A 12,841-nucleotide genomic window follows, 5' to 3' on the forward strand; every position below is an offset into this window, starting at 1 on the left:
TTTTGAATCCATTTCTGTCTCTCCACCTTCAACTGTAGGCTGTAAGGAACGTTTTTATTGCATTATTTTATGTTGTTCTCAGTAACAGAACTGAAACATTGTTTGGTTGTCATCATTGTCTTCACAGGAATGCTAAAATAGATCAGTGCTGCCCCTTTTATTTTGAAGGCTCTTTTGGAAAAATATGATCTGAAGGCACTGTTTTCATTTTCACTTTTTTAACAGAGGACAAAATGCCATTGTGACTCCCAAATAATGTTATTGGTTATGGCATATTATTTGGTTGCCATCTGATGGGCAATGACTTATTGTACAAACCCTAACCCTAACCCTAACATCACTTTGAGGTCCACAAATGACACAACCCAAATCCTAACCAAGAAGCAGAGCTTCTCAGTGAGATTGCAATAATTGAAGTTATAGTTTTCTGTATTTCACCATCATGTACTGAATGTGTTGATCTTTAAAAAGTGATAAAGAATAATAAATATTATTGCTAAGATCGAACATGGTTATTCTCATTACTGGTCTCTTCAAAGCATTTCGGTACACATGACAAGAACGTTATACACACAAAAAGTTTGCCTTTGATGGTCATTTGCTTTATTCTCATGAGCTGTGTACATTTCATGGAGTGAAGAAAAATAATTATTAATTAATATTGTGAGAATTAATGTTCAGCACCATCTGGGCCCAGGTTAGTAGGTGTCTGTGTTAGGTTCACTTTTGGTCAGGGTGAAATGCAGACTACGATGAATGTATTGATGAACGTAAATTAAATTGTAAGGGCCTGTTAATGTGGAGGAACGTTGTCCCAGGTTAGAGGGTCACCCTCCAAGCTGAGTTAACTTTAGTGAATGTTTGTATGAGAAAAGAGTTGACCCTATTGCCCAAGTCAAGAGCTGCCTGTCTCACTTCTGATTATCAAGAGACCAGGAAGACATTGCTTGTGCATGCTCAAATTATCTTGGCTTGACCAAGATGACCTGGCTTAGCAAGTCACAAAGTGCAGTCTTTCACAGCACTTGCTGATGTAAAACTCACTCACCTTTCTCTCACTTGCCATTAATTTTTGAAACATGTACTGTAGTAGTTCATACCTAGTCTTAGCACAAACAAAAATCCTTTGTTTTCAAAGATGACACATTATTACAAATCCTGCTGGTCATTCCCCGGAAATCCTGCAACGAAAATGGAAAAGTGATCCAATCCCCTATTCCAGGCTTAAAATTGACAACGAAAATTGACAACGAATTCCTGGTCTGCAGTCTGTGTTCTTGCACTGTCTGGTTTAGGAACTGGCAGTGCCAAAGCGAAACTTGAACTACAACATAACCACCTCACTGGTCACACAAGAACACTTGACTCTATTGCGTTTGACGTAGGAGAACGCATTCTTATTGTGTCAGTCTCATGGAATTTCCTCTGGGGAGTCAAACTCTGGCTATCCAGCAAGAAAGGCTACTAATATCCTACAAAGTGGATATTGCATTTTATTATATAAACACCAATGAAATACCAAGTGAGCTTTCACTCAAAAACATGATATCTTCACACATGAAATAACATGTTATCTTCACACATGAAAAGATCACTGTTGTTATGGTTACATATAAAAATCGTGCCTTTCGATGCATTTTGTGAAATGATTTACTATTTCATTGGTGTTTATATAATAAACAGAATATTACATGGCTGCTTGGAGATACAAAATTTCTCTTCTTGTGTTGAAAAATATTTCACCTGTTCGCTGCGCTCACTCATGAAATATTCTTCAACACTCGAAGAGAAGTTTCGTATCTCCACGTGGCCATGTAATATCCTCTATATAACATGTAATCCATTATTGGTTTCAGTAAATTTAGTAGCAACAAGATAGTCAATTGAAAGTACTTATAGTGTGATACCTAATTCATAACTGAACAAATAGTAGGAAAGGGTTCAAAATGATTAATTCCCACATGGGCTGTGGAAAGGGAGGGGCTGGGGGCCACCCTCCCCCCCCCCTCCTTTTTCTTACGGTGTTGTTACACCACTCGTACATGTGCCAAGACCTAGCCCAAGGGCGGATCTAGGGGAGGTGCACTGGGTGCACATGCACCCCCCTTGGTTACCAAAAAAAAAAAAACGTTTTAAAAAATTCTAAAATTTACAAACAATATAAAAAACCTAAATAACAGACAGCGGTCCCTTGTGCCTTAAAAAAATGGCAAAGTGAATTAAGCTACTAGAGGATATTAAAAGCACAAAAACTGCAGTAAGTTAGATTTTTATTTGCCTCATCATTGACAGATTTATCATGCTACAGCACTAACCATCTCAAAAGCATGTATTATACATTGTCTAACATATAAAGATTTGGCTTCCTGTGCATTTCCGTATGACATGTGCACCCCCTAGCCAAAATCCTAGATCCGCCCTTGTAGCCCCCTCACTTTCAAACATATTCCTTGGCCCCTGCCCCAAAACAAACAACCATTTCCAAATGTCTGGTTGATGACAAAACTGGAATCAAACGCAATTCACTATTCCTTGGCTGTCAATAATTAGTAAGAATTACTATTAATTCTCATTCATTTTTGTGATACAGTGGTGTTTGTTGATTATATTTGTCAGTATATGAATTTTCCTGGTGTGGGCACCCCCACCTGTCAAATTTTAAACATTCTTTGTAAAATTCACGACTAGAAACCCATAACCTGTCATGACCTAAAGTTTTGTCCAACATAATTAAGAAGCTTGACTGAGTGATGTTATGCTCTCAGAGGCAGGAAAATACCCTTGAAGTCACTATAATATACAGTTAAAGTTAGATGTTGATATTTTTTCAGGAGGCTGAGGCCTTCCCAGGGGGGCTTGTTGTCCCCTTGTTCGCTTTAAATCTTTCCTTGTGTTCCCATGTCCGCAAATTACTTTTAAACTTGTCAAATTAGCCATGTTCCGTTTGTTTGTTTGTTTCCCAAAACCCCTGGGAGAACCTCAGAGCTGCATTGGTCACAAGCAAGAAATTGGTTTGGTCTCCAGGGGGGTTGACTAGCAACAGTTATTTTCATAGAGCTATGACTAATATTAAAGTTAGGGTTAAGTTTCCAAAATCCTGTATTCAAGATTTTGGAAGGCCTAAATTCTGAATTCAGAAATACATTGAAATACAGAAAGTATCCTAAACATGCATAAAAGCTAACCTTACGCCTAATTAGGCCTAAAGAGAAGTTTTTAGGACTAAGGTTAACTTTTATCAATGTTGGCTTCCAAAATCTTGAATTCATGACTCTAACTCTACGACATAACTCTATGAAAATAACTCTAAGAATAGCTGTCCCCGTCTCCAGGCATTTCCCATTAAATGAATCAAAATCTCCCGGGAAATTCACTCTCAACAAATAATTGATCCTAAATTGTCCTTTCTTCGTTCCAACGGCACTTATTTAATGTTTGTAAATGTAGGTAAAAAAAAGAGTGATTTTTCAATTTTAGTCGATCAAACAAATCACGAATATTGGACCACACGACTTACATGCGCTGTAAAAACATTGCTGCGAGCGGCAAGGTATTTAGCGGTTAAAGTAACATTTCTTTACACATTAATTTTTGCTCGGACGTTTGCATACAAATTTCTCTAGATCTCGTGACTGCAAACAATTTGATTTTCATTTTAGCTGGAAACCAACATAAGTCTGGCTTTGATGAAGTGGGATGGACGGAAGCGACGCAACTCCTCTAGGGAGGATAGAGTAGACACCATCGCTTTTGTGATCAAAAAGTGTTAGCACCTCGAAAATCAGTCCATAACCATATCAACTTTTTCCAATTATCTATTTCCGTCTAATAAAGACGTGAAACTTTGTTGCTATTTTTGACATGAGTTGTTTCATTAGACAGAATATTGGCAATAATTTTTTCCTACCGTCTCCTCCCGTCATAGAGAGTTGGTGTCATTTCTCTCCGTTGGTCTTCACTTCACGCGCGCCCTCAAAGTTCCTCATTTGACGTCGTTAAATAACCTAAAATATTTAAGAATCTTGATCACATCGTGAGCCAGGTTTTTTCTCAAACTGATGTCACTTCAATCCGCTTCTCCTTTAACGAAAAACAACAGCAAGTGGTAGATCAGTGATCACACACGGGTCTTCAAGATGTCGAATATGGCTTCCCTGTTTTCTTTCACCCACCCGGCGGTAAAAAGGCTACTCGGATGGAAACAGGGCGACGAAGAAGAAAAATGGGCTGAAAATGCCATTGGGTATTTATCCAAGAAACTCAAGAAAAGGAAGGGCGCTTTAGAAGAGCTTGAAAAAGCACTATCAAATCCAGGGCAGCCGTCAAAATGTGTGACAATCGCTCGCAGTTTGGACGGACGCATTCAAATACTCCACAGAAAAGGTTTGCCGCATGTGATTTATTGTCGAGTATGGCGATGGCCCGATCTTCAAAGCCACCACGAGTTAAAGCCATTGGATTGTTGCGAGTATGCATTTGGAATGAAACAGAAAGAAATTTGTATAAATCCGTACCACTACAGACGCGTGGAAAGTCCTGGTAAGTGGAGAATTCTCTTGTTCGAAAACTTCCATAATCTTAAAAGACAAGCCTGGACAAAAAGACAACAAAAGATTCCCGTGGTTTTGTGTTTTTTTTCTTGTGCTTGTCTTATACAACAACAATAACACACGCTTTATTGTAATATTTTTAACAAATATGCAGAAGCGTGGGTAGCATGCCACGTAATTCTCGATAAGAGCGTAATTGATGACTCTAGTCTCCAGTGAGTTCCTTATTGTACATAGTAATACAGGATAATTAACAGTTTACACTCCTTTCCCCCTTCCAAAATGCCATACATAATTATTGGAAGAATCAATATTTTATCTGCATCTTTTTTTTTTAAAAAAATTCATGCATTCAAATTTGAATAATTACAATAAAGCGTGCGTTATTGTTGTTGTATAAATCCCAAAAACTTCATTGCCAAAACATTCCATTGTTCACAGGGTCTAGAGGGTTTTTTCCTATCTTTAAAGATAAGGGTGTAAATTTCGTTCAAACCCACCCCCGAATAGCTTAACTGTCCCTATGCAAGAATCCCTTCTCCATTTCACCTACAGCCTAGCCTGCACTTCATATATTAAGCAATTATTGAATGTCACTGAGATAATATGAAGAATTCTGCAGATCAAGGAGGGTGTTATCCACCAAGGCCGAAGGCTGAGGTGGATATTTGGCCTAATGGTGGATAACACGCTCCAAGATCTTCAGAATTCTTCATATCCTGCGAAAGCCGAATTCAATAATTGCTTTATTGTTTATTCAAAATATTTGTAATATTTTCTTCGCTCAAACTTGTAAACCTACTCGCAGCCATTTTGCCTCGTCCACAGGATTTCTCGGTCAACAGTTCAATAATCTGCAGTGGGCTGCACTTTTGATGTCATCAGTTCAATCCGAAAAAAATTCTTTCCAAATTTGGTCAACAGCAGCTGGTTATGATAAATTATGCGTGTGGTATTAACCAATCAGAAACAGGGAGTTATTTTGAATGAATAATAAATTAATTTATTTGATTTATCAAGACCTTTGGCAGGAACACATGAGCCCAACGAATTGACCTGCTCCCAACTGTGTGGCTTCATTACTCAGTTGGTAGAGCATTGCACGGGCATCGCAGAGGTGATGGGTTTGAATCCCATTTTCAGGTGTTGATTAGGGGCTATGGCCTAAATTTTCCTGCTAAGTGCTAGGATCGCTTCTCTCATTTTAACTATTTTCTTACGTTATTCTTTTTATCCTTCCTTAGTTTTACCACCTGTGTTGGTTCCAAGACCAAGTAATTCATATCCCAAACCCCCTCCGCCCTTACCATCTCCGTTCCGAAGTGCGGAGGAACCGCCGATGCCATATAACGCTTGTTTTCCTTTCAAAGCGTCTCAACAACCTCAGCCAAAACAGAGCCCTGCAATGTACATTCCAGGTAATGCAAATTCCTTCTTTATACACTATTTTTTTATTGGAGCTCTCTGCGCTGAAGGCATGCACGCAGAGCACCATTGGTAAAAAAATATGGTAACCCATCTGTGCGAGAAAATTTGGTTTTGGTTACTGTATGGCCGTCCACCCTTCCATGTGTGCCAATGTGAAACTCCGTGGTGCAACCCACATTTTTTGGCAGGAGCATCTTTGATATCAATATTGGACATCCATGTTATGGTTAAGGATGGTGCCTACTATAATAATTTGTTATTGCGAATACGTTCTGCGCATCTCGAGATACTCGCATTTCCTATGAGGGGCGCTTCTTAACCCTTTCACTCCCAATAGTGCACTTATAGATTTTACTCTGTCTAACGCCAGACGATTTTACTCGTCAATGGGGAACCCCACGGGGCTGAAAGGGTTAATTAATACAGGTATATTTTTTGTGTGGTTCAAAACTATGCAGAGAAAGCAGAACTTAGCAAGTACTCTTGCTATGCAAAAAGAAAATTGGGCGTAACCAGGCATTTTTCGGAGATAGTTAAGCTTCAGTTTGGCAAAGAACACCGTCCATACATTGCTTTGTATTTTAAAGCTTTTTGCAAATATTGTTGATTAATTATCTTCAAAAAATGCGTGGTTACCCCCAATTTTCTTATTGGATTTCAATAACACTTGTTAAGATCTGCTTTTCCTTTTAAAGGCAGACGATTTTACTCATCCTTGGGGAACCCCTGGGAATCAATGGGTTAAGTTGCAGGGCTCGAAATTAACAAAAAAATCCAGTCGCATTTTGCGATAAGATACGAAAATTTAGTCGCAATTTCGCAAATTTTAGTCGCAAAATCGCCGCACTGCATTGTGTTGTAAGCGGTTTAGCAAAAAAATATGAGCCCGCAGTACTTGTGTGTAAAGAAACTGCTGAAAATGGCGAATGATCGAAGGAATGGAGCTGTGCACGTAATATCGCAGCTAAATTACTATACAATTACGCTACCTTCAGAGAAAATTCACAGCGAGAAACAAAATAATTTTGTCATTTATTTATTTATTTATTTTAGCAAAAGTAGCAGCAAAGTGGCAACTGCTAACCCTTTTGTTTCGAAAGAACGAAGGTGACAACAAGTCGCAAATTTGCGACTTCTCCAGATATTTTAGTCGCAAAGGGAAAAATTTAGTCGCAAATGCGACTGTATTGGTCGCAATTTCGAGCCCTGAGTTACTGCTTACCAGGTACTGGTTTTTCGGGTTGGATCACAGGCTCAAGCCAGGCCAACTTATTGTAAGAATAAAAAACACAGAAGCTTTGCTTTTAGGTTTGGCTAAATATATATATCAAGTGCCTTTACAGCCTAGAGGATGTTTATGATTTTAATCTCTACCTACCGCCGACTGGGTGGCTCAGTTGGATTCATCTGAGCCTTGGAGTACCGTGCGGGAGGTTGCAGGATCAAAACTCCAGCCAGACTAACACTCGGGGTCTTTAAATAACCAAGGAGAAAGTGCTGCCTTTGTAATGACATCTGCAAATAATTAGACTTTCCAGTCTTCTTGGATATAAAGGATGACACACTGTTTGAGAAGAGTAGGGGCATGTTCCTGGTGTAGTGGTCTCCCTTAATCATTTTGTTGTGGGGTCCTCTGTTTGGACGTTTTTAACCCATTGACTTGGGAGATGTACGTAACAGATTTTACTCTGTCTCTGGCTTTACAGAATTTTTGATCTTCCCAACATATTTTTCCCTTCCCTCCGACATAAATAATGGCCGGTTGTTAAGGCCCGATTCAAACATTGCTCTTCTGCCATGTCAAACTCATTTGAGTTTGACCTAATTAAGTGTCAAAAGTTCGAGAGCTAATTTGGATGTTGAGTTTAACTGTGCTGCATTTATTTCATTAGACACCATGTTATACAATGCTGCTTAAAGGCATTCTGCAGTCAATAAAAAATCAATGTTCATTCATTACAATAATGTATGCATTTGATTCAACACGGAAGAAATTCTATGTTTGAATTGGTAGTAGTAGTAGTAGTAGTAGTAGTAGAAGTAGTAGTTTATTTTCACACAGTAATGTTTAAAGCTGAATAGCTTGTGGTGTCGTGCACAAATGAAATCAAATCGAATTGATACCGTGCACGGGTGGCTCAGTTGGTTGAGCACTGGGCTGCCATGCGGGAGGTCGTGAGTTCCACTCCAGCCAGACCAGCACTCAGGGTCTTTAAATAACCGAGGGGAAGGTGCAGCCTTTGTAATTACATCCGCAAATGGTTAGACTTTCAAGTCTTCTTGGATAAGGACTATAAACCGTAGGCCCCGTATCACAAATAACTTCCGTGTTCATTAGCTCCCTGTGGGACGTTAAGAACCGACACACTATTCAAGAAGAGTAGGGGATGAAGTTCCCGGTGTTGTTTCTGTCCTCTGTGAGTATATGGGTCGGTGGGTATAGCAGGTCCACATAAGCTGAATAGCTACCAAAACTTCAACCTGCTGAAACAAATAAATAACAAACAAAAAAAAATAACAAACTGTCAAACATCAAATCATATTGGCTTTCGAGGAGAGGGGAAAACCGGAGTAGTACCCAGAGAAAAACCTCTCGAAGCAGAGTAGAGGATCAACAAACTCAACCCACATAATGATGCTGGATCTGGGAATCGAACCGGGGCCACGTTGGTGGGAGGCGAGTGCTCTCACCACTGTGCCATCCTTGCTTCCCTAGAATTTGTGTTGCATTTCTGCCGCAAGTTGGACATAGCCTGTCAAACTTTTGGCAGAAATTCAACAGGTGATTCAGATGTCACACTTCTGCCTCTTCGAACTTTTAAAATTCAGTTGAGTTCGACATGGCAGAAGTGCGATGTTTGAATGGGCGTAATTTGTCAGAAGTCCTAAACAAAATTTGTGCAAGCACAGGAGTGCTGTGTTTAACACTGAACAATATCCATGAATGTTTTTTTAGAATCACCAAAAAGTTACATTTCTGATGATGGAGGTTCTCCTTGCCCAGTGGACCCCAATGCTATGGATGTAGACTGTAACAGCTCCTTGTCGACAATGGTGAATAGCCAGCCAGGATGTAAGTACTGTAATGCCTTCTCTGATTTATTCAGAGTTCAAACTCATCTGGGCTTGAAAGTGAAAAAAGTCCCCTTTACTGCAATTTTCATAATTCTGCGGAACCTCATCTTCAAGCACCAAGCTCCAAACTGCATTTCTGCTTCCATCGATCAAATTTCCAAACATAGCCGGGAAGATCAACACCGCCTCCAGAAAAAGAATTGCAATTTTTGTTTGGTTCACAGCTCGAATACCATTATGTTATCTTCCATATAGGAGCCATTGCTTTCCATCAGCGAGGAGTTCAAATGTACGAATATACTGTGGCAACCAAAAATGGTTGTTTGCGCGTGAAGCTGAGATTCTACAGAATCATGAAAATTGCAGTAACCCTTTCTCTCCTAAGATTGATACTTGAATATTTTTCTTCTTTCTAATGCCAGATGATTTGACTTGTCATGAAGGGCCCATTTATTCGTGGATGGGTTAACAACATCTACGTCCATTGAAAAGCTATGTTCTTTTCAGCTATGTGACCTTTAACCTTTTTTCCCTCTAGATCTATCACATGTCACACCAGTAAACTATCAGGAGCCATCGTCATGGTGTTACGTTTCCTACTATGAGCTTAACAACAGAGTTGGCGATCGGTTCTATGCCAACAGCACCAGTATTATCGTTGATGGCTTCACAGATCCCAATACTGGAAATTCTGAGAGATTCTGCTTGGGGCTGTTGTCCAATGTCAATCGTAACTCAACCATTGAGAGCACAAGAAGACACATTGGAAAAGGCGTACACCTGTATTATGTTGGTGGTGAGGTTTATGCCGAATGCCTCAGTGACTCAGCCATCTTTGTGCAGAGTAGAAATTGCAACCACAGTCACGGCTTCCACCCAACAACAGTCTGCAAGATTCCAGCTGGGTGTACACTTAAAATCTTTAACAATCAGGAATTCGCACAGTTGCTTTCACAGTCTGTTAATTATGATTTCACAGCTGTTTATGAGCTAATTAAGATGTGTTCCATCCGTCTCAGTTTTGTAAAAGGCTGGGGTGCAGAGTACCATCGTCAGGATGTCACAAGTACTCCATGTTGGATTGAGATCCATCTCCTTGGTCCTCTTCAGTGGCTGGATAAAGTGCTTTACCAGATGACCATGCCAGAAAATGGGCCTACCTCTCACTCTGCATAATGCCATAGTCCAGTGGTTAGTGTGCAGGATTTGTATGCAGTTGATGCAGGTTCAAATCCTGCTCTAACTGGTAGCTGGAATTGTCTTCTGGGGTCCTAAGTTTGAATCCCCCATGCTTTGGAAATACATGTAGCTGACTGGTTGCCAGTTAAGGTTCTTTACATTTGAAATACTGTTACAGTTAGTAAAATTTCTATTGTTTCTCATTTTTGTAAATTAAAGGGCATTAACCCATTGACCTCTGGGAGTGAGTCTTGGCAGATTTTACGTACACTACTCGCAGTGTCTTCTGAGTTAGTCGAACCGCCCGCTTTGGTCACGCAAGTGAGCTGAGGGGAGACTGGTGATTGAGCAAAGTTATAGGATTGCATGATCTTCTGTAACTGACGCGTTCAGAATCTCCCGTTGCACCAGCAACGGGAAATTTGGATTGGTCCGTTGACAATGGACTGCTGTCAGATTTTTTTGACGAGTTAATTACTTCTTGTCAGATTATGACACCATCTGTCTTTGATTTCCCATGGGAAATTGCTTTTGCAGTTTCGATCAAATGGCTATCACATTTAACCCAAACAAGAACAGAAACTTGCCGTCGAAGCTCTCCTATCCGGCAAGTATGTTATGGCTGTGCTACCAACTGTTTTGGGCAAGACCATTTTTTATAACAGCTTTGTAATCTTAAAGGATACTATCGACCCAAATTAAACGCCATTGATCGTGGTAATAGTTCCTTGTCGCATCATCACGGAAGACCAGATTCGGTCAAACAATTAAATCCATGGGTAGTTTCCTTTGAGAAGAAGGGGAATTTGTTGAAGGGCATGGCTTCAAACAAGTATTGAACAAGCTACATATTCAGACTTTACTGATTCAATGACAGATGATGAGTCGTCCGTTCCGAACAAGAATTTGTCCCGAACATCACAGTAAGTTAAGTACAGTAGTTTTTCTGCGGTTTCCTTTCAGAATAGTTGATTGAATTTGACATGCACACAGATATTCCCACGCCATTTACTGTTTATTTACATTAGCAATAAAAGAGGCAGAACCTTCTGTTGTCACTTTCACTAATTAGATTAGCAGATTCTGAATGCGTTGGTTACAGAGGATCGTGCAGTCCCTAAAAATATTATTTGCTCAATCACCATTCTCCCCTCGGCTAGCTTGCAAGACTAAAGCGGGTGGTTTGACTGACTCAGGAGGGACTGCAAGCAGTCTAGATTTTACTCTATCCCCACTTGTCAACTGGAGCTTCCTAGGATGTTTGAGCTGTCAATGAGTTAAGCTTATCCAGATTGATAAATTCACCATATTTGATGATTGACATCATCTTTGTAAATCAATGTTAAGTAATGGTCCTTGTAAGTAGGAAAGCTCAGACATTCTTCCAAATTTATCATCTCTTTCCTGCCATCAGAGTTTTTAGTTTTTTGTCCTAGCTGAGGATGAAGCGACTAGAAAATATTTAGGTATAACAAAAAGAAACTTTTGAATGTTTCTGATATTTTTGTCCAAACCTTCAAATAATAATTATTGGTGTTGTTCTAAAAGAATAAGAGCTTTACAAGAGCTGAACCAGGAATTCAGCTTCCAATTAAAATTGGGTGCTTATCCTTGCGTGCCTCCCTGTTTAGGACCTCTTGCTTTAATAAAATGCACTACCACTAGTGATCATGCAGGAATTGCTCAAGTTTTGTTCAAAGGTACACTTAAGAACTTTTACATTGACGAACTAAGTAGGCATTGTGTACACCAAGAGAACAGTGTGCGCTTTTTGTTGAACCATAAGCAGGTTGAAACATTTTGTATGATGTTGATGGGCATTGGGTTGCCGTGCATGTGAACTCATTGTGAACCAAAATTGATGTATTTTATGTAATATTTAATGTATGTACATCTCTTTACATAATTATGTATGTATGTGTATGTATATTTCCATTACTTGTAACCCATTTACCTCACAGGTGCCCTAGGACACTCCCAGTTGACGAGCAAAATCTTCTGGCGTAAGACAGAAGTCTGATAAGTGTCACTCCGTGGAGTCAAATGGGTTAATGCGGTTACTTGGGGTAATTTTGCCCTCAGCTCACTGAACAGTAATACTTTTGTTTGTAAATATATTTTGTTTGTATTTTAACTGTGAAAAGGGAAATTCAAATCCCCTAAATGAATAAGAAGTGGCTTTTTCATGTTTTAGTCAATAGAATAAACAGTTACCTCTGTTAACAATGATATCGTCTGGCATTGATTGCCATTCAGGTTTTTCATCTTGGTTGAACCATTCATTAATATTTATAAACAGTGAAGTTCATTATGGCAAGTATTTAGTCACATGCGCCCCTCAATGGGTTTTTTCCATTTTTCAAAACTAAATTTGGGTGGGAATCAGTCAAATGTTTCCATGACAATGTAGTTCTGTGCACTTGGCGGCAGTCGAATTTGTCATAGAAACATTTGATTGACATCCACCCAAATTCAGTTTTGCAAAATGAAAGAAGTCTTTGATGGGCACGTGTGACTGGTAATCGCTGTAAAGCGGTTGTTTTTTAAGTTATTATGCATTCAGTGCTTTTGTTGTAATTAGTTACCAAATTAAAGTTATCAGATATGTT

The 12,841-nt window shown here is 39.4% G+C and overlaps 1 protein-coding gene across 1 annotated transcript; it reads left to right on the forward strand.

Annotated features, from left to right (window-relative positions):
* Positions 1–3,921: 3,921 nt before the first annotated feature.
* LOC138016440 (mothers against decapentaplegic homolog 9-like) lies at positions 3,922–12,841 on the forward strand. The gene is made up of 4 exons (XM_068863578.1): positions 3,922–4,539; positions 5,795–5,968; positions 8,935–9,051; positions 9,592–12,841. Exons 1-4 carry the CDS (start codon positions 4,137–4,139, stop codon positions 10,227–10,229), a joined length of 1,332 nt encoding a protein of 443 aa, XP_068719679.1. The 5' UTR covers positions 3,922–4,136; the 3' UTR covers positions 10,230–12,841.

This window comes from Montipora capricornis, chromosome 9 (genome assembly GCF_036669925.1).
Source record: "Montipora capricornis isolate CH-2021 chromosome 9, ASM3666992v2, whole genome shotgun sequence".
NCBI classification, from domain to species: Eukaryota; Metazoa; Cnidaria; class Anthozoa; order Scleractinia; family Acroporidae; genus Montipora; species Montipora capricornis.